General features: G+C 40.0%; 1 protein-coding gene across 1 annotated transcript; it reads left to right on the plus strand.

The window, feature by feature from the left end:
- The first annotated feature begins 8,822 nt into the window (after positions 1 to 8,822).
- LOC125247709 (zinc finger protein 239-like) lies at positions 8,823 to 18,912 on the plus strand. Its single transcript, XM_048159161.1, has 2 exons — positions 8,823 to 9,063; positions 17,912 to 18,912. Exon 2 carries the CDS (start codon positions 17,914 to 17,916, stop codon positions 18,712 to 18,714), a length of 801 nt encoding a protein of 266 aa, XP_048015118.1. The 5' UTR covers positions 8,823 to 9,063; positions 17,912 to 17,913; the 3' UTR covers positions 18,715 to 18,912.
- Positions 18,913 to 23,574: the final 4,662 nt, after the last annotated feature.

Consider the following 23,574-nt stretch of genomic DNA (forward strand, 5'->3'; position numbering starts at 1 on the left):
CGTTCTCTGAATTTCAATTCTATTATCCAAAAAACTAACATTGATGACTAATAAGAGATATTTCTTTATGTCACAAACTCGGCCTCTGTGGCTCCCTCCGATCACCACCTGAGGGCACCCTCGCCCGAATACTAACCACCCTTGGACTACATTTCCCACTCTCCGTACCTGGACTGATTACACCTCCACCTGAACCTCATTACCCCTGGACTATAAAGGACTCTCACGCCCCATCATGCATTGCGAAGTCTTGTTTGCCACGGCTACATTGGCCTACAAAAACACGTCATATCTAGTGTTTGATCTCCTGTGTTTGACCTTGGACTGCCTATTACCACTGTTTTCTGCTTGCTGCCTGTCTACTGATATCTCTGCCTGTCTACTGATTACCCTGTCTTGCCTGCCGCCTGCCATGATAGTTTGCCTGGTTACTGACTCTGAGTTTGCTCTGCCTCTGACACTGTCTTTGCTGTTCCTGACCCCTGACTGTACGACTACGATATTCTTAATAAAACTGCAAATGGATCTCCCAGAGTCTGCAAGGTCTGGCTTATACCTAATATTTAATTACAAACAAAGTCAAAGAAGAATCATTCAATAAGAGTACCCCAGGGATGACGTGTTTTTGTAGGCCAACCCGGAAGTTAGCGGCGCACGGGTTCCCTCAACTGAAAGCCCATTAATTTTTCCCATAGACTTTTGGAAAATCGCAGAAAATAAGCTCTGTGTTTAACAAAGGGTTATGACACTTACACGTTTTGTCTATCAAGATAATCTTTACAAGTTAACACAACATTTATAGATTTTGATGTCTAAATAAAGTCGTCAGATATAAAAAGCTAACAGTAGGCTATAAATGGACTACAGCACAACCTGGTCGCGGATCAACGTCACCACCAAGCTTCCTCACACTTAATTTAGAAAACAGCTTTATTTAAAATTATGCTCGCTGATTATGATCTGCACTGTGTATGAATACTTATCCACTTTTTCATGAGAAATGCTGTCCCCTCCAAAAAAAAGTCCCCTCCAAAGGAAGTAGTCCCTTTTAGCAATTTGTTAGCAACCGCCGATTTTAAGACACAGTAAAAGTTTAAAAAGTCACAAGCGGGTAATAACTGATGTGTTTTATGTCATAGATCAAAACGTGAAAGTATTTGGAGGCTTTGTTAAACACAGACCTTATTTTAGGCGATTTAGCAAAAACCCATTAAAAAAACCCATAGACGTTATGCCGTTGGAACTGGAAGTTCAAAAATACTAACTCGCTTCCGGGTTTTGCCTACAAAAACATAGGGTACTCTATAGGATTCACCCAGTGAAGCATTACCAAGTTATCTTGATGTTAAATGCACTTTCTGTGACAACTGCCCTGAAACTGTGATTCATATGTACCATTTTGGCAAAATATTTGTGATTTTATGGCAAAAAAAAAAAATGATGACAAATCTGTGCTGTTATGGAAAGATGTAGTATTTGGTCATATGGAGGACTGTAGAAACAAAAGTGGTGGGTGTTACGACCCTGTCTTTTCCTTCGTCACCTGGTGGTGGCAGTGTGGCGTTTGGATGTGACGTAAAAGTCCAATTGGATAATTTATGGGTGGAGAGTATAAATATCTGGATGATCTACTCATCAGTACTTCCTCTGGTGGAACGTTTCTCCAGAGAAGTCATTTGCTCCAACCTGCTTTCATTTTTGTTCTTCCCAACCTTTCCTACCCACTGGATTCTTATTTACTTTTGGTTTATTTACTCCCCTAGACATTGTGCTATTTTGTTTGGAACAGATAATTTTGTAATAAACAACATGGCAATTCAAAGAACTCATTTGTGTGTGTGATCCTCTTTATGTTACGGTCAAGAACGAGCTGGCCGTGACATGGGTCACAGCCGATCTTGGACCTGCAAGTTTTGAATTGGAGATACCGTTCAAAATGCTCACGCAGAAATGCATTTCCGAATGCATCCTTCCCCAAGATTGGTTTGCAGCGATCGACCTGAAGGACATGTACTTTCATGTCTCGATTCTACCTCGACACAAGCCATTCCTGCGCTTTGCGTTTGAGGGTCGAGCATATCAGTACAAGGTCCTACCCTTTGGGCTGGCCCTATCTCCCCACATCTTCACGAAGGTTTGGAGGGAGCCCTTGTTCCCACGAGAGAACAGGTTGTACACATCCTCAACTATCTCGATGACTGGCTTTTTCTAGCACAGTCTCGGGATTAGTTGTGTGAACACAGAGACCTGGTGCTCAGTCACCTCAGCCAGTTGGGCCTTCAGGTCATCTGGTAAAAAACAAACTCTCCCCTGTGCAGAGGATCTCTTTTCTCGGTATGGAGTTGGATTCTGTCAAACAGACAGCACGCCTCAAAGAGGAACGTGCTCAGTCAGTGTTGAACTGCTTGATTACATTCAAAGGCAGGACAGCGGTCCCACTGAAATTTTCTCAGAGGCTTCTGGGGCATATGGCAGCCGCAGCGACAGTAACCCCGCTCGGTTTGCTTCATACGAGACCACTTCAGCACTGGCTTCACAGCTGAATCCCGAGATGGGTGTGTCAACGCAGTACATTCCAAGTGACAGACACTCCAGATTGCCACCAAACCTTCTGTCTGTGGTAAGACCCCTTGTTTCTTCGGGCAGGAGTGCCTCTAAAGCAGGTGTCCCGGCATGCTGTTCACAGATGCCACTTCCACCGACTCGGGGGCCATGTACAACGGGCATGCAGTACCAGGGGTTTGGACGAGCCCCCAACTGCATTGGCACATCAACTACCTCGAGTTACTAGCAGTATGCCTTTCCCTGAGCTACCTGAAAGGGCCGTTACGGGGCAAGCATGTGCTGGACAACACTGCGACTGTTGCGTACATCAACTGTCAAGGTGGTCTATGCTTCCATCGCATGACACAATTCGCCCACAATCTCCTCCTTTGGAGTCAGAAGCATCTGAGGTCGCTTTGCTGCATTCATGTTCCTGTTGTGCTCAACTGTGTGGCAAACGAGCTCTCAAGAGCTGTGCTGCTGGGAGAATGGCTACTCCATCTCCAGGTGGTCCAGCTGATTTGGAGTGTTCGGAGAGGCTCAGGTAGACCTGTTTGCCTCGCCAGAGACCTCTCACTGCCAGCTGTTTTACTCCCTCTCCGAGAGAACACTTGGGACAGATGCACTGGCACACAGCTGGCCCCGGGGCCTTTGCAAATGGACATTTCCCAAGTGAGCCTACTTGCACAGACCTTGTGAAAAGTCGGGGAGGACAAGGAGCAGGTCCTGCTAGTTGCGCCCTCTTGGCCCAACCAAACCTGGTTTCCGGAACTCTCGCTCCTCGCGACAGCTCCTTGCAACAGGAGCTGGCGCATTCCTCTGAGGAAAAACCTTCTTTCTCAAAAAAGGTGCACTCTTTGGCACCCACGTCCGGAACTCTGGAAACTCCATGTCTGGTCCCTGGATGGGATGCAGAGTTTGTAGGTGACTTACCTCCTGAGGTACTTAACTCCATCACTTTGGCACATGCACCACCTACAAGACGTGCTTACACCTTGAAGTGGAACCTCTTCATCGAGCGGTGCTCTTCTTGATGAGAAAACCCCCGAAGATGTTCGATCAGAGTCGTGCCTTCATTTCTGCAGGAAGGGTTGGAGCGTAGGCTGTCCCCCTCCACCCTCAAAGTTCATGCTTCCACAATTACCACATACCATGACCACATCGATGGCAAGTCTGTTGGTAAGCATGACCTGGTCGTCAGGTTCCTTAGACAAGTACTTTATTGTCATTGTGTAACACAACAAAATTTAGCCTAGCGGCACGAGATGATTAAATCCTCCTTGACCCCCATCCATACCCTCTTGGGACCTTGCTCTGGTGCTTCAAGCACTCCAGAATGCTCCCTTTGAGCCCTTGCAGTCAGCTATGAAGAATTTGCTGCTGGTTGCATTGGCCTCCATCAAGAGGGTAGGGGACCGGCAGGCATTTTCAGGTCGACGAATCATGTCTTGAGTTCAGGCCGGGCGACGGCCATAGGGTACTGAGACCCTGGCCTGGCTATGTGCCCAAGGTTCCTACCACTCCCTTCATGGACCAGATAGTGAGCCTGCAAGCGCTGCCCCTGGGGGAGGCTGTCTCCAAGAAGAGGATGGTTCACTGGATAGTGGATGTCATCTCCTTGGCTAACCATGCTCATGGCATGCCCTGCCCACTTAGATTGCATGCTCACTCCACGAGAGGTGTTACATCCTCCTGGGCACTGGCTCGTGGCGCCTCGCTGACAGACATTTGTAGAGCTGCGGGCTGCGCTTTGGTAGGGATTCCTATTCGGTGGTCTGTACATCGAACGTCCGACTGAATGGAAACATCTCGGTTTCAAATGTAACCCTCATTCCCGGAAGGAATGGAACGGAGATGTACGTCCTGTTGCCACAGTCGCTGTATCCCGCTGATGTTGCCACCTATCCGGTTCGGCTCCTCAGTGAAAACCTGAAGATGCAATGACCTGCTCATTATATACCCACGCTGTGAGGCAAGCAGCTGCTGCATATGATTGCATGCCAATGTGCATTGGTTCGTTTTAGCTACATTTGAAACAGATTGGCCTCTCTTGCGAGATTCCTATTCATCGGTCTGTCCGACGTACGTCTCTGTTCCCTCCTTCAGGGAACGAGGGTTACCTTTGTAACCAAGAAGATTTATATAAAAAATGTTGTACTCTTAATGGCAAAATTTCATATTCATAATGAAAAATAATCTTGTTTGGGACAGTACCACGAAACAAGATTTCAAACACATACTCGTACCTATCCATAGTGGAGAATAGATGTTGAAGAAGAAACATCAGAGTTCTTATTGCATGATAACCAGATGTGCCATAGTGACTGAAACCATTTACAACCAGCCAAATTAAGTACTACAGAATATATATTATAATATAGTATAATAAAGTGTCTTGATCTGCTGATGATCTAAATGTTTTGTTGAATAAGTGTTTATAGTCTGAGGCTCATCAATTTGAATGGGGCTCTTTGTAGGAATGACACCCAGTGTTCAAAATAGGTACTGCAGTCCAAATTCAAAATATTGTTTGGCCCGCCCCCTCGTTCAAAGACGGGGGTTGCCAGCAACAATAGGGAGCGCAGTTGACAATGAAAGCTGAGGAGACTTAAACAATGTACGCTGATGAGTTGATTTATCTGTTTTAATATGCTGTTGTTCATAGAGATATTTAGATGGATTCGGAGGCTTTTTAGGTCAAGTAGAATCTGCGATTCTCTGACCCAGTTTGTTTGTTGGTTTCCAAAATTGTTGATTTGCAATACGCATGTTTTCCGCCAACTGGCAACCTGTGATGTCGAAATACTATTGGATAAACTGACAGCACACAGTTTCACACAGATCAAAACAAAGACAGACATTCTGCCTGGAACACACATTTTCAGAGTAGAATATCTGGCTGTAGCATCTTACATAAAACCCCTTTAAGAGAGCTGCTGAAAACGAGCAGCTGAGGTTTTTTGTTCTGGAGGTTTTATTAAGATCCTATAGCTAGTGATGGGACATTTGAACCGAGGCTTCGGAGCTTGTGTCGAGCATAAATGGGCGTGCCAGATGAAGCATCGATTCGAGGCTTGTGCTGGGAATGTAGAAATCACGTGACCGATGACAAACGAGGCCTCGGTTTGTGTGGAATACGTCGTCAGTTCGGTTTGAATGTCGCTTCCGAATAAAGGGGGTTCGAAACACGCGCCGCCTTGTGGGTGTTTCAGGAGTAGTAGAAGAACCAGTAGTAGTAGAGTGTTATTGTATTATTAGAGCTATATTATTTTATTATATTGGGTTATATTAGTGATAGTATATTGTTGTTATTATTACTTATATTAGTTATAATATAATATAATAATAATATTATATATTATTATTATTATTTTACATAGATAAGATTAGTTGGAATGCTTTGGATTTTTGGACTTGGACTGGACTGCTTGTTGATTTTGGTTGCCCTTTTGGATTTGTTTGCTTTTTTATGACCTCTTAATGGAGCCAGCAAGAAAGAGGAAAGCATTTTGAAATGGTTGCTCACAATAAGGTATGTGTAATTGTTATACTTTACTGTTTTAGTATAATTATAATCCTCACTATATGGCTGTATAATCTTTTATGTCTATTATTTCATGTTTCAAGGTGAAATGCTTGCTGTGCCTGAAGGAGCTGACATACAGCAAAACACCTCCTTCATGCTCAGGCATTATTGAGCACTGCATGAACATGCAGAAACTAACAATCCACACAATACTCAAAGTAATACATAATATTTATTTTTCTTTATTTAAATAAGGCGTTAGGCTCCTACAATACACCAGCTTTGTATTTTATTATAGATTCCAAAAAAGAAATGGTGAATGAGGCCCTGGTGAACATGGTCGTCAAGGACTCCCAACCCTTTTCCATTATGGAAGATGCCGGATCTCTCAAGATCTGAGGATTCACTAGTATACTGGGCTCAACAGAAGCATCTGTATCCTCCTTATACCAGCTGGCACTGGCATTCATATGTTCCCCTGCATACTCTGTCCTTGCGAAAGGATCTTTTCCAAGGCTGGAGAGGTTTTGTCCAAGAGGAATCATTGAAACCCCAACACACTTAAAAAAATACTGTTCCTCAATAAAAATCAATTATAATCTTTCCTTCACCCACCCCAAACTGCTCTGTTGCAGTTTGCTCCATATCCCCAGTCCCATAAGCACAACACTGCACTAAAACTGTTTGCTGCACCAAAAAAACTGTAACAATTCTTACCTTTTCCCTCTCCAAACTGCTCTGTTGCAGTTTGCAATATTACACTCCCTCCACAATAATCACTGCACTCAACACAGCATCCATTTTGTTGTACATACTGTCACTATCCAAACAATTTATGAATAATTAATTAACTCTGTGTGTGTGTGTGTGTGTGTGTGTGTGTGTGTGTGTGTGTGTGTGTGACAGTTATCTTTGCACAAGTAAAGTCAGACAGAGAAAGATACATATTTTATTTTATACCCAGGCAATGCACAAATGTCTGTTCAGGTCATAGACTCAGGATTCATTTTGCCTGCTATTTCTTTGCACAGTAGCTAGGTGTCACTAGTGAGCAATGCTGAATGAAGCTTCGGGTAATGAACCTTTTGGTGAAGCAATGGGTTGCGAAGCCTCAGTGCTTCATGAGGCTTCATTTGCCCATCACTACTACCTGCTCATTCAAACCATATCATGCACAAACATCACTGCGAGGAAACACGCTTCCACTCAAAAAGATTGGACCCCATCTCCAGGTACCCTTCTAGGTGCCTGCTTAAAAACCCACTAATCACCTACCTGGCCACGCCTTTCAGTAGCTGTAATCACCTCGCCGGCTACATAAAGAAGTGACATTACATTACTTGTATTATTATTATTATTATTTTATGTCTTGATATATGACTGTTGAATGAAGAAGCAGAATAATGTTAGGATCAGCAATAAATATAATTTAAGAATTATCATCAGTTACTTTACAATAAACAGACAGATCTACATAAATGCTTTCAAGTGTCATTTATTTTTAAAACAAACTCTTAGTTGTCACACTTAGTTTCACAGCCAATGAAGCTCCTCCCACTGCAATCACATCATCAGTAAAGCTCCTCCCACAGCAACTCTCCAATAAATGCTGGAATATTCCCATCAGACAAGCATTAAAGCATCAGGAAGAGCTGAAATCGTCAAAGACTGAGTTTATTAAAGAGGACAGTGAGAACATGAGTGATCAAGAACCCTGCAGAATGAAACACACTGAAGATACTGAAGAACAAAGAGGTTGGTGTTTATTCTTCATTCATTCATGATGCTGAACAACATTCATGTTAGAAAGATTCAAAAACTTCATTACAGTTAGATAAACAGTCAAACTGAAATGGGTACAAATGTTTGTTTTCAACGAATGGTCAGTAAAGAGAGTTTGAGAAACTTGCATATTAATTGTCATCAGGTCAACCTAAATATTATTTCAACCTGTTAACCTACAGGAGGAAGTTGGCACACTAATTTGTTCTTTGTTTACATTAGTTCAAAGTTACTGTTGGTATTAGTGTAAAAGATTTGTAATTACCTCAAGCTTCAGTATTTGATTTATGTTTTAGACTTATAGTTACTGTAATGTCTTGATGTGTGTCAGGAGTTATGAAAATGAAACACCAAGTGAGTCGATATTTAACATGAAACTCAGCTGCATCCATTGAGAAAAAAACTGACGGTCTTTATGAAAGTGATTGACTAAACAATGTCCCTCGTGGCTTAATTAGTTCAAAAGTACATTTGGAGAAATATTGATATATTCTCATGTTTTAATATTTATTCAATTTTTACTCTTACATGTGAGCATTATGGAGCACTAAACACCCTCATGTACTGGAGGCCAGAGGGCACCCTCGAGCAGAAAGTGCAAGAGTGAGACTTTCATTATGACAGAAATCCTTTTCATGACATCCACCGACAGCCTACTTTAATGCACACAACATTCACAAGATCAGAGAGGAGGGATAGTGTGATATTCACAAGATTATGATTGGGTCATTGTGCACTGAATTTTGGGCTAGCAAAGGCTGGCAAGCATCCAGATGGCAGATGTTTGTGTGGAGATGGCATGTAATTAGAGTGTGTTTGTGTGGAGCTGTTGGAGCTGTGATCTTTGAACATTCTTGTAATTGAGACCACAAAGATGGAGATTTAATATATGTGAAGTATCAATGACCTGAGGAGGGCAGCAATACGCCTTTGGAGCATCTAAGTGCTGCAAATTTCACAAGAAGAAGAAGAAGAAGAAGAAGAAGAAGACATCCACCGATAATAACATGCAGAGAGAGATTATCTTTTCTCAAGCCAGCAGGTAGAGTTTATTAGAGTATATTTAGTATAATAGTCTATATTTATAACACAATGCTAATCAACATGCATCACTCAGCAGAATACTATAAAATAATGTATTTTCTGTCTCTTTTTTGTTCTGAGGCCACATCTGATCACAGAAGATTGTTTAAAACATCGACTTCATTAGAGTGAGTTTGGAGCAAAAAAGTTTTAATCTCTAATTCGTGTTTTGATGGTGTGCTGCTAAATGCTAGCTAGCCCTTATGCAGCTGCTTGAATAGTAAAGCTCATTTGAATGTTTGAAAGAAGGTGAAGTGAGAGAAACAAAAAACAGTGTGAACACAGAGTCATTAGTAATTACAATAATGACAAAAGAATTATAATTAGAGCCATAACCAAACCGGAACTGTGAATGTTGCAGGAGAGACTGAAACTGAATGGGGCAGTTTGAACCCCAAAACATCGGTCTTTGTCAGGTAGTCTCGTGAAAACCGAAGTGCATTATGGGTGTCGCCGCCATTTGTGAGGTATCCAAACAATCTCTGTTCGGTGCAGAGTTGTTTCTTCTTTGGCTTCTTTTCATTGTAAAAATGGCACACTTTTGTTGTTGAAGTGCAATAATATGTCCCACGATAGAAAATGTCAAAAACTTTACTACGAGATTAGATTTAGTCGGTTTCCTACTTGAAAAAAGGCTGTACGGAGAGTATGTAGAGGCAGTAACAGAGGCGCCGGATCGCATGGGTTGCCGCGGTGAGACGCAAAACATCACTTTCGTCAAGATATCTCCATTCACGTATGCTTGCTCTCTACATTTTCAGCAAAGGTGAGTTAAATTTCTGTTTTTTAGCAAACGTTATAGCAAGATTGTTTTGGATTGTATGTGCTATGAAACAATAGTCAATTTAAACTGAAACTTGAGGTAGACATTTTGCTAAGGCTGTACTTAAGGTACGATATCCATATGCTGACATTTTCTGACTACTTTTTACAGCTGTGGTCTTATGTTATGTAGCTAAAAAGATTTCATTGCAGATCAGCCTATGGAGACTGACCCCAACTGGACACCATCCCTCCCTGCATTAAGGCCACATCAGCATTAAACACAGGCTGTGTCTCAATCAGCTCCCTAGTTCAGTAGTTAGGGAACTGATCAGGAGAGCTCAGAGCTGATTGAGATGCACACACAGACACTAAGTAAGGAAAAACAATGCAGTCAGCTACTTGGGTAAAGTTGGTTTTATATTCGCACATTCAGACTTCTGATAAATTCAGACTTTCCAATAAATATGCAATAAATTAACATTTGCGAATTTTAAGCAGCGACGTGATATTACAACCGACGATTGTCAACTTAAAACATTTTTCACAGTCGATCAAAATAGGCAAGTATTGTTTAATGGCATATTTACTTGTGAATGTCCAATGTAGTGTGATTAAACAAGGCTATTGAATACAGATGTCCGAATGTGCGAATATAAAACCAACTTTACCAAAGTCAGTCAGCTGACACTATGGTCCATCAGGCTGGAGAAAGTGATCATCTTCACACTGAGAAGATGCAGGAGGCTGGAGAAGATGGTGATCTGCATGTGCAGAAGTAAACCGACTTGATATGTACAGGATGTCTGATGTTTGTTTTGGAGATGATGATGTTAATGTACTATACGTGTCTGCCAAACCTGGGAACCTTTATGGCGTTATTACAATTTTTTTTTTTTTTTTTTGGTGCCTGATTCCAGACGCAACAAATACAAATTTCAAATGCTTCTGTGAACCTTAATGTACCTCAGATTTGATCTGCCTACACAACACTTCTCATGTTTCCCCTGAGACAGTATACAGAACATTCAATGAAACTGTTGTTTCATATGTGTCATATCTATATGCAAACCTGAAGCTTTCAGCTGTATGGGCAGACAGAGATTATTTGCACAGAAATATGTCTCCTTTGTTTAAATACAGAGTAGCAGAGATTATTGACTGTTTTGAGATTTCCACAGAGAAACCATCCAATCCGACAACGCATGTTTGAATCTTTTGTAGAATTGTAGTGTAAAAATGTGCTGATGCTTTATCCAGTCTTGCATGAACAATAAAGCATGTATAATTAAATTTTTCATGGTGATTTGTAGATTTATTTTATGAGTTCACAGGTATATGCACTTATAGTATTAACAGGATAATTACTAATATACACAATCTGTAAACCAGATATTTAACTTGCACGACATATCTTTGTTTTTATTATTAAGGCCTTTTGAAAAAAAAAAGACCCATAATGTCATTGACCCAGACAGCACAGAGGTAGATGGAGGACAATAATTTACAAATTATTTTGGCTCTAAAAGGTATACTATATCAGAATGTACTATAATAAAATACACTATTAAATTCTACATACATCTCTGATGATGCCTTGTTTATTGGAACAATGTTTATTGTGTTATACATTGGTTTATGTACTTAATGCAATAAAGAAAAAAATGCATGAAAAAAGGGGTAGTATTAGTTCAAAATTCTTCCTGATCACAACACTAAACCATCCTTAATCAGGCACTTATGATATACAGTTAACACGACATCATCATCATTATCGTTTACTACTGTGTTATCGCAGTCCTTCCTTCAGAATATAAATAAATCCTGCACCCAGCCATTAGTGAAATGTTGTGGGTTTCGAGATATTTATAGTTTTTAAATTGTTCACTAGTATATGCGTTTATACCATAAACAAGATAGTTTACAATATTTAAGTATGATGATTTAGGTAGCAATGCGGGGTCAGCAGCACTCCAACTTACTGCAGTCAGTTCGTACTGATCTATGTTATGAATGGATGAAAATTTCTCCAAAAAATGGTCTCTGGCATCTTTGGTGAGTTTATCGCGATATGACATTTTAACTTTTTTCTTGTGCTTCTTCATTTTTGCGAGTTATTTGCTTGTTATCTCAACTCGCGTAATCTCTTTCATTCTCACAGTCAGCAGGGATACCACAAATATGGCGCCGCGGTGACGTCACACACAACAAAATCACGTGTCTGACAAAGACCGATAGAGACACTGAATAGATGCTTAGAGGATGACAATAAACATCAGTTAGCATTTTAGATGTTTTCTTAAAATTATCTTCAGCTTTAGCTGCAGTGCATTTCTAGACTGAAACAATGCCAATTTTATTTTCATGTTTCATAAAATACATTTCTAATAATATTTAAGCTCTTAATAACTATTTTTTTTATTAGTGACTGACGTTTCACAAACACAAGAACGCATATTGAAAATACCTTTTGTGCACCAAAAAAACAAAAAAAAAAAAAACGCTGGGCTCTGAAAGTGTAAATTAACTCGCTGGCATTAGAGGCCTCACTGAGCCATCGGATTTAATAAAAAAACATTTTAATTTATATTCCAAAGATGAACGAGGGTCTTACAGGTAATTAATGACAGAATTAGAATTTTTTGGTGAACTAAGCCAGGGCTCCAGACTGCGCCTAAAACGGTTGCATTGGTGACTAAAAATATTAATTTGCGAGTGATATTTTTTGCTGCATACAAATTCACACGTTATGACTGTAAATTTACGTCTGATGTCTCATCACGTTCTGTGACCAATAGCCCATCACATCATTTGCTGTGTTGATGTAATTAAATGAGATGCTACATGTGAAAGTTTCACCGAGTTAGAGCGCCAAAATATGAACTGATAGGGGAAAATATCACACACCAAACAGACGCCAATGTAAGCCGACTATGTTGTCACCTCGCGTTGGTGAAAAACACTGCATTTGAACACACAGTTCTGCTCCTGCGTAAAGGAGACACTCTACATATACAGTAAATTCACAGACTGCAGATACACACACATAATGCAGCGCGTGCTTACCGTTTTGAATATCAATCATGCTGATCACTTTCATTATTTTACTCTGCTCATGCTCATCAGATACATTTAAGGGCATAAAAGTTTTCAGCACCTTAAATAGTATAACAAGAGTATTAATGACCATTTTAAGGTTTCAGCTATACGTTCCAGTATGTCTACAGATAATGTTCAACTAAAATATATTGTTAAACCAAAAATATCTTGTAAATTAACTATGAAGTTCACACCCGACATTCTTGGTTTTATTTCGTAAATCCAGGCAATTGGTTGATAAAACATTGATTAAAATGAAGATACAATTTATACAAAATGAAATTCACTTTAAAGAAAGGCTTACGATAAAACAAAACTTGAAATGGTAAAAATGAAGCGGTGAAAATCCCGTCTGACCCACTGCATGTCTCCCGACATACCGCACATCTTATTAGCCTATTTTAGTCATGCTGTTCACTTTTCATAACTAATATTATGATATAGTCTAATATTTCAACATAAATATGAAACTATGTTTTTTTTTACCCTTTGGCCAACGAACACGCCGGCGCTTTCTGATTTTTTCCTCATGACAGCTGAAACTTAAAATAGGCCTACTCCGTCATTTTTGGCGATACAGATTAGTGCTAGACATCATCACAAACTACAAATGGTCTACATTTATTTGTGCACACTCACAGTAAAGCCGCAGTCACACTAGACTTTTAACGTGCGAAATGGACCCTTCGCTAAGCCCCGCCCTCCTTAGTTACTGTTGCTACGCCTGTCAAGCTTTTGCGTCTGGCAAGTCATTTACAGTGTGTATGCACCGATGTCAGACATTTTGATGATTAGTCATTTTTGGCGAACAGGTAAAATATCTGAGAGAGCAAGACAAAAGGGACTGCAGTATCATAGACTGTAAAAAAATATGGACGTAGCGTCCGTGACGTTCTGAACAGCAGTTTTGAAGCGAAAATGAGGCTGCGGCCATCTTAGCTGCGCGTCACCGCACGTCAGTCCCGGATAACTGAAAATGGGCAAAGAGGCGGGGAGGTGGTTTTAGCTGATATGATTGGTTGCTGAAACCACGCCCGCCTAGCTCGACGTGACCATGTTAGCAGCAAAGGAGCTATCTATCTTAGATACGATCTAAAATATTAATGAAGACAAGTTTTATCATCAGAACGTTCTAAAGGTTTACTGTCAATCTACGGTGTTTTTTAAGATATAGATGCTCCAACACCAGTAGTGTTGGGTGTGCAAATAACAACATGGAAAATCAAATGGGACTTCATACCTTTATAATGAAATAGAGATCGCGAGATGAATCCAATCCGTGGCACTTGGGTAAAATATGAGTGTCCATTGCAAAACAAAAAAACATGTCACATTTCTTCTGAATGATCTGCTCTCTGTCATCGTTCTTCAAGAAAGGATGCAATCTGAGCAGCGTTTATGTTGTAAAACTGTATACGATCGTATCTAACAAACAAATGAGCCCGTGTCCAAAGTATATTTTTTTTCAAAATAGTGCAGCAGTTTTAGTTATAATATCCAAGCAGTGCTGTCGGATTTTGATATCCTCCCGCCATTGTCATGGTAGTAAATCTCACAACCAAAACTTTCAGCCAATGCCACGATCCAACAACGTGTGTTCTGTGTCTCTTCCCCATGCATGCACATCTACACAGACACACATCAGTCTCGAATATTATGCAGCAAGCCATATTTTATAATTGTATAAAATAATCAAGCACAAATACGGCTGAGATGCCAAATTCAGCGGCAGCTGAGGTAACATGACGGCTCACAGACAGCAGCGCAATCTACCTGTCACTCAAGTGACCACGCCCTTAATTATGCAGAACTTTAAGGCTTAATATAATTTAAACGGATAAGTTATAAAAAAATTCACCCCCCTCAGAGTTGTCATGAAGGGCAAAAATAGCAATATAGACCAAAACCACAATTTGAACCAACTTGTAAACATGTTTTTTTCTGCTATAAACTTGGCCAATTTAACATGGGACTCTATGAGATTATGCCCTCTTTTGGAGCCTGTCCCTAGCGGCCAGTCGATGAATCGCAGTTTAAGTTACTTCCGTATTGGCTTCACGAGAGAAAGGGGGAGGTTGCCGCTTGTGCAGTATGCATTCGAGGGATATATCCACGACATAATATGCAACCGATTAGAAAATAATTTGATCAAAATTGAAGCTAAAGCTCCAAGCGCGAGCAGCAGCCGCCTCATATGCTGACCATTCAAATGGGAAACACACAGTTTATTGAGGAAAAGCTTTGTTCATCCACAGCAGGTTAAGTGAAATTTGTGAAAATAACCTAATAATTATTATAAATCAAACAGCTTATCCATAAGTCTTGTGGAATAAACTCAAGACGTTAGCCTGACCACTTTGCAATGATAACATTCTCCCGCTTATATTTTTAGCACGCCAGGCTAACGTTACTCCGTCTTGCCTTTAATCATTTCATTTCACGTTAAAATACGTTATATGCATTATGAACAAAGAACCGTCATTATTTCCAAGCAACGATGTGCTGAGTTAGCTAGCTAGCTAACCTACCCGGACTTACTGCATATGCATACATCAATATTACATCATTGCCGTCATGATAAATAACACACAGTTACTGTACTTGCATTATTGTTAAGGGTAGGTTTAGGGTTGGGGAAAGTGTAGATGTTAATAAAGCCATAAACCATGTTAATATCACGCTGGAAGCACAATCTCATAGGTAACGTTAGCATTTTTCAGATTTTGCTAACGTTACCCACGGTTTCAATGGGAGGTAGCAAAATCTGACAGGGTAGCACAAATTGTCAGAACACTGGCACTTCTCCCCTTAGGTTTTAGGTTTTGAGAAGGGAAAAAAATTCCACCACCCTGTCCAAACTTTTAGGATACCGGGTATCAGGTTTACACAATCCATAAACACAACGCTTCGGCATGTTCCCTTGCTCGAAAGCTTGACAGACCTCCCGCGCCTATTAACGGTTGCTAAACCACGATCGGCCTGTAGCAAAAATATGACTGCAAAAATATAATTCTTTTAATTCAGCCAAGAGGTCATGCCATGACGAATCGATCTTCTACTGGTCGCACGTCTTCACGTGATGCAAATTGGCAGGTCAGAGTTCACCAAACTTGAACTTTTGAACGCAGTGAAATGCGAAATTTTTTGCACAAGCTTGTGTTTCCGGCCTGATGCATTCGCATGCGTTTGAATGGAAGTCAATGGAATGAAAAGTGCAGTGTGACCGCCCCTAAAAAATGAAACCTTCTGCTTTTGTAAAATGAAAAAACAAACAAAAAAACAGAATGCGCTTTCATCTGTCTATAAATCTTTCTGAAACGTAAAAAGTGAACTGAAACTCAGCGAATAATTATCACACAAAAAACATAGGTCTAAAGAAAGCATGAAATGTCTACTTTTAAATAAAACAATTCACATTTAAAACAAATATTCTCCTGCAATGTAATCTGCAAACTAAAGAGATGCACAGTTTCTCCTGACTCATGTTGAGAATGTCAATGCTGCGAGGGTGTTTCTAATACAACGACATAATGATATATAACAAATAAAACAAGACTATTCATTATGTGGAATATTGAATAGTTTCCTCAAAGTAGGCCAGGCTTATTGTATATGCATTTGCGGGTGGGACGTGTCTCGATCTCGCGGCACGCACGGACATACCTAAAAGAAAGAAACGTCTCAATTCGATAAGAAATTCGTTGGTCTGTGATAAATAAGAGGCGATCTCTTGCTGGCATTAGTTGTTTTTGCTCGTTGCCGCTATTATCAGTTCTCTTGGCGCTCGTGCACAATGCACAGTCTTCACACAGACGATCGAGCAATTTTTTTCTGCTAAAAGCACATGTAGCAAATGCACATGTATAATGTATAAATATGTATTTGCTCTTGATATACAATGATGAGCACCTTTTGGTTTTAATGAGAAAAAGAAAAACTATGAGGAGGGAATTAAACAAAGTTTCAATAAGTTGGGTTTGGACAAGTGCGTTTATCCTGGCTGTTACCTCTTGAAAAACAATGTCTAAAGAAATCGGAATCGAAGTTTAGCACAACTCACCAGAACTAAGCAATGTTGAATTCAGCTTGTTCTTTCTGTAACTTTCTCAGGTTGATGGTCTTTGAATAATTTATTGTACAAAAATGGGTTACAAACGATGACATTCACTGTTCCATAACTCAACAACAAAGTTATAGAAATACGTATTATTTCTTGTTATTATTATTAAAATTGGTATTAAAATGATAGAAGTATTGTATATTTTTAAAATGTTTATATTATGTTAGATTATTGTGCTGTTGCTCAAATATATTTCAAGACGGGATAAGTAGATTGGACATTGTTGATAGAATCAACCCAAACAAACCCACCCCTCTCTTCATTGCTCCACCTCCAAAACTCACACTCCAGTGTTGCTAAGAGTCAGTCTTGAACCCCGGCCGATCACTGCTGGCAGGCGAGGCGAGAGCACTAACAATGACGCTAAACACCTCAATCTCTAGCAGTCGTCAGTGTGAAGTGGTTTACCTGCTCAACTCTATCTGGCCACTGTTACACAGTAATGAGAGTGGATGTCTGTTTATCACAGCTGACGCACAACAAAATAATGATTTCATTTAATATTTTTTTACCCAGCGCTGGAAAGCTTTTATAATATAAATGCAGAATTCTAGTGATGTTCGTTTGAGCTCTTTTGTATTGTTTTTTTTTCTTCTCAAATCTCCCTCTTACTCGTTCTCTCTCCTTGATGTTATAGCCACGCCCCCTAATGCTGATTGGTTACGCGATTGATGTTGGGGTCCCCCGACTAACTTCCAAACTGTTTTTCAAAATCTACTTATTGCACCTTGAAGTTCTCACTACAGAAACAGGGGATTTGTCTATAATGTTTTAAAAATAACAATTGATGATCAGTGATCAGTGTTCATAGAAAGTTTCAGGGACATTACTTAACATTCATTAATTTATAAAAAGGCATCAAAGTGATGATAATATTTTATAGCAGTTGTCTAGTTTCTGCTATTACATCAGGGCTCACTTTTTTTTATATATGTGTATTTATTTCTTTGGATTATTTTGATGTACTGAAAAAGTTATTTTTTCTTCCATTTCAGATATGATTAAAGAGGAGGAGGAGAGTGAAGAACTGAGTGAAGTGGAGGAGAAACATCATGTCAAACCTGGAGAAAAACCTTTGAGTCGCTCAAAGACTAAAAAGACGTTTTTAAAGGAAAGAAGAACCAAGAAATCTACAACCTGCACTCAGTGTGGAAAGAGTTTCTCAAACAAACAAAATCTTAAGCGTCACATGAGGATCCACACTGGAGAGAAGCCATATGTATGCAGACAATGTGGAAACAGTTTCCCATACAAACAAAGTCTTGATGTTCACATGAGGATGCACACTGGAGAGAGATCGTTCACATGTGATCAATGTGGGAAAACATTTAATAATGCATCAAGCCTGAAGACACACCTGAGAGTTCATACAAAGGAGAAGCCACATTCATGTTCTGTGTGTGGAAAGAGTTTTTCACAGCTGTCATATTTAAAAGCACATCAGAAAAGAGAGTACATGTGCTTAGAGTGTATGAAGATTTTTATTACAGCAAACTGTTTAAAACGGCACCAGAGGATTCACACTGGAGAAAAACCTTACAAGTGTTCACACTGTGACAAGAGATTCATTCAGTCAGACAATCTGAAAATACACATGAGGATCCACACTGGAGAAAAACCTTACAAGTGTTCACACTGTGACAAGAGATTCAATGTGTCATCATCTCTGAAAAAACATGAGAAGATCCACACTGGAGAAAAACCTTACAAGTGTTCACACTGCGACAAGAGATTCAATCAATCATCAAATCTGAAAACACATGAGAAGATCCACAGCAAAAAGAAGCTGCACACTTAAGTTAGGGCTGGACAATTATGACCTGAAATCAAAACCTCAATTAATTGAACATTTTACCTCAATTGCGATTAATGAACGATTATTTTGTTTCTGGGTTTTCTTTTGTTTTTTGCCCACAGTTCACTTTCAAGGTTTGTTCTGTAAATATGCTTGACTAATAAAGGTGGGATATTGTTTCCTATTGAAAGAGTGATCTGACATAACAGCTCACTTTCAGCAGTTATTTTATCTTCATTTAGTAACATTTCTTACTGGGGCCATATTCACAAAACATCTTAAGGCTATAAGTAGCTCCTAACTTGCCGATTTAGGAGAAACTCTTTAAAATAATGGGTGTGTCAGTCATGGGCGTGTCTGTCATAGGCACTGATTTATGTTTCTGCCAGTGGGTGACCTGTGCCCCACATTACCCACCCCCCCACCATACCAATATTATATTATAGATAAATCCTTGATTAGTATTGGTGTTCTCTAATGGTCTTGTGGTAGAATTTTTGTTAATAGAGTCAGAGGTTCAGCAGTGCACTAATTATCAGTGGTTCGAGTCTGCCCTCATATATTTTTTTCCTCATAAAGTTCATTATGTTTGTATATCAAAGAGCAGGGACATGTTTGTGTGCATTTTGTTAGTGATTTCCCTAGAAAGAAGAGTCAAGCGATAGATTGACACACATGTCTGAAGACTAATTTACACGAGCCACAACATTCCTCATGATTTCAAAAACAACACGTTTCAGCGGTACTTCGCTTCTTATTTAACTCAAATCAACATCAACAGGGTATTTCATTTGCATTATATCCGTGCAACGTGATGACAATTTCAACCCAAAAGCACATTCTTTTCACGAGTATAGAGATCGCTAAGACATGTGACCAACTGGGAAGCAACGTCGTCAGAATACAAAGAATTATGGGTATGTTTGGCCCGTTTACATGGGTTGGTATAGCAGGCTAGTGTTCTGGCATGAAAATAATTAAAAATTAGTGTGAAAAACAGAATATAATCCTACAAAATGCTGGTGTCTTCTCATTAGTGTAGAAGAGACGCCAGAAGCATCCAGCAATCAGAGAGTGCCTAGAGAGTGTTTTTTTGCTGAATTCAGAACAGCATCCTAACTCATACTATTTCATCCATAGAAAGATATTGTAAAATTAGTAAGAATGTGGTTCAAAATGAAGCATAAGACTTCATATGCCAATTGCAGCATTTTCACCTCAAAGTACGCTGGTACGATTTGTCACTCTATACAATGCAAAAACACAGTGAGTCCTCTGTGCATGCGTAGTACTCAAATCCAGCAAAAGAAAGAGTTCGACCAATCATAAAAGACAGACACACATACGCACGCACACACTCGCCCATGTAAGACCAGGTATATTGCACTCACCAATCACCAAATGTAGTCTGTGACCAAAACATTGCATCCTCTGCCATCCGCAGACGACATTTGCTCCATTGTCAGTGGTAATGGCCACGGGTCCATTTGGATTTAACATCCAGGTTGTTATTAAGTCTCTGATGGCCTCTGCGACATTTTCACCCATGTGATCTTGTGGGAAATAAGTAGTTTGAAGACATGCGCTTTTAATCTTCCAGTCCTAAATATAATGTATGGTGATGCACATATAGGGCTCGCATGTCCTGCTTCCACATGTCTGTAGTCAGGGCATAGTAAGTAACCTTCTCCAATTCAGCAGCAAGCCGCTCTCTCTCTGTAGTGTACAGTTGCGGGAGTTCTTGTCTTGCAAAGTAATGCCAACTAGGTAAACTGTATCTTGGATCAAGTGTTTTTAGTATGTATATAAAGCCACGTTGTTCAACGAAAGAAATGGGTGCCATGTCCACCACTATATGAAATGCAACGGACTTGGTGATGCTACACCACCTTGCGCTCTTTCTTTCATAGTCTACACTCCACGTTAAAGATTTTTGGAGTGTTATCCGTGTAGTGTTTGTAGTGTGTGGAGTGTTGCCAGAGCTAGTGGGTTTAGTGGCCGTGATCCTTAGTCTGGTGCACTCCTCATATGTGAGCTTGTGCCTTGTCTGTAAATGGTGGAAAAGGTTCGTGGTGCTAGAAGCTTCGGTTGGCACCAACTTTTGGCATTCACGGCAGTAGACATCTGTCTGCTGTTTGTCCGACACCTTAAAACCGAAGTATCTCCATATAATGGAGCCATTTGTCCTTTTTTTTGACACGAGTTCTGTATCTTCTGGGCTGGTTGCGGCAGTAACCAATGAGACAACACGCGAGGGGAGAGGAAACAAAAGCAAAGAGGCGGGGGCGAGCGGGCGCGATCACAGCACAGAGAAGTCAAACAAGCAAAGTGCCGTAATCAGAATTAAATATAAACCATATATCGATATATACGATATGTGAAAATCCATATCGTGTCTAAAAATTATCGCGATATATCTTAAATATCGAGATATCGCCCACCCCTAGTTTAGACTGTTTTCTCCAGCTATCCAGGCCCAGTTGTGCTGCACACATTTCAGATTCATCTACACACTGATCAACACAGGAGCTTTTAAACTCTCTCAACAGCAGCACAGCTGCTCACAATAATTACTGGTGTCTTCTCATTAGTGTAGAAGAGACGCCAGAAGCATCCAGTAATCAGAGAGTGCCTATAGGTGTTTTTTGCTGAATTCAGAACAGCATCCTAACTCATACTATTTCATCCATAGGAAGATATTGTAAAATTAGTAAGAATGTGGTTCAAAATTAAGCATAAGACTTCATATGCCAATTGCAGATCTGCCAACATGTATGCATTTTCACCTCAAAGTACGCTGGTACGATTTGTCACTCTATACAACGCAAAAACATGGTGAGTCCTCTGTGCATGCGTAGTACTCAAATCCAGCAAAAGAAAGAGTTCGACCAATCAGAGATATTTGTTATTTGCTTAGATAGTTGCACCACTAGCTATATTGACGCTAATAATTCTTCATTTCTGATAGACATGCAAAATCAATCGGTAGTTATTAATAGAATAACGAGACAAACCATTACATTAAATCACGTTTGGTCCCATTTACTTTTGATCACAGTGCATACACATGCAAAAATTTAGTCCAAAAGTGCGCACATTTGTAGAAATGCATGTTTACCTCAGATTTCATTAGATAGAATAAGCCGGGGCAAATACAGGTTTCCTTATCAGAGAATGTAGATTGCTAGGGGGGTACGGGCTCCCCGGAAAAATTTAGATTTCCCTGGTGTATATATGTGCATTTTTAAGACGTTTTAAGGCCAACAAATTGGATAACATTAGCTTTAAAACCATGTCAACAAATAAATGCATGCACAGTTTTGAGGCAGCTTTAATTGCATGTTTGGTAATTTCATGACTTACAACAGAACAACGACGGTCATTGCTAGTAAATTCTATTTTTATTGCACTTTATTTAAGCTATAATAAGGTAATTATGCAGCGCACGTGCCGGCGCATTTGCGCATGCAATTCTTGAGTGTGCGCCACGAGCACAGTATAACGGCTGATTGGACAGTCATGTTAATTCATGTTAAAGTTTTACCGACATAGCCTGACAACATCTCATCTAACCGCAGTTCACGGTTGTTCAACTGAAGCTCCCTCGTAGTCACCTAACGCTGGATTATTGAATTCTGACTGCACGCAGATAGATTGAGAGACAGCGAGGAGTGTGTTGCTTAAAACGTTAGCATACCTTTGAACGGACGACAGTTTTCTGCCCCACTTTTACAATCTCCAGGTCCTGGACCCATCCATCTGTAAAAAAGACCTGGGCCTGCTGCAGTGACTTGAAGTTACTGTATAACACAGCAGGTAGATGGCATCTTGAACACTGCGTTCTTGCCTCCATGCAAAGAAGTCTGGCGCCTTATGTATGTTTGTGCCGCGGATTCCCAAAATGCTTTGCCCTCACCACTGGGAATACGTCATAATGACGACACATTAGCAATCCTTATTGAGTGCCTCAGGGATGATGCATTTTTGTAGGCAAAACCCGGAAGGGAGTTAGCATTTTAGGACTTCCAGTTCCAACGCCGTAAAGTCTATGGGTTTTTTTTAATGAGTTTTTACTAAATCGCCTGAAATTGTCACGTACACACAAACAAGGTGTTTAAATCCAAGTGCAGCATTTATTGTAGGGTAATCCAAAGTCGTAATCAGAAAACAGGCAAGGGTCAAAATCCAAGGAACAGTCCACAAAAACAGAAAGCCGGAGATACAGAAGTGCACGAAACATAAATTAACAAACCACAACCAAGGACAGAAACAACTGAGTATAAATAGACAGACACTAATGAGGAAACACAAAACAGCTGGGTGCAATGACATAAGATAATGAGTCCGGGAAGTGCGTTATGAGTAATGAAGTCCAAGGGGTGAAAACAAGAGTCCGGGATGGAGTGCCCTCTAGTGGCAGATTAGGGCACTCCCACTAGTGATCATGACAGAAATAAGGTCTGTGGTTAACAAAGCCTCTAAATATTTTCACGTTTTGATCTATGACATAAAACACACCAGTTATTACCCACTTGTGATTTTAAAACTTTTACTGTGTCTTAAAATCAGAAAGTTGCTAAAAGGGACTACTTCCTTTGGTGGGGACTTTAGACGTCATCATTAAAAACGGGACATTTGGACAGCATTTCTCATGAAAAAGTGGATAAGTATTCATAACAGCACAGATCATAATCAGCCAGCATGTTTTTAAATAAAGTTGTTTTCTAAATAAAGTTTGAGGAAGATTGGTGGTGGTGACGTTGATCCGCGACCATGGTGTGCTGTAGTCCGTTTATAGCTTACTGTTAGCTTTTTATATCTGACGACTTTATTTAGGCTTCAAAATCTATAAATGTTGTGTTA

Source organism: Megalobrama amblycephala, linkage group LG1 (assembly GCF_018812025.1).
Source record: "Megalobrama amblycephala isolate DHTTF-2021 linkage group LG1, ASM1881202v1, whole genome shotgun sequence".
NCBI classification, from domain to species: domain Eukaryota; kingdom Metazoa; phylum Chordata; class Actinopteri; order Cypriniformes; family Xenocyprididae; genus Megalobrama; species Megalobrama amblycephala.

Coding starts and splice junctions, on each gene's coding strand:
- LOC125247709 (XM_048159161.1), top strand. CDS start 17,914: ATGATTAAAGAGGAGGAGGAGAGTGAAGAACTGAGTGAAGTGGAGGAG.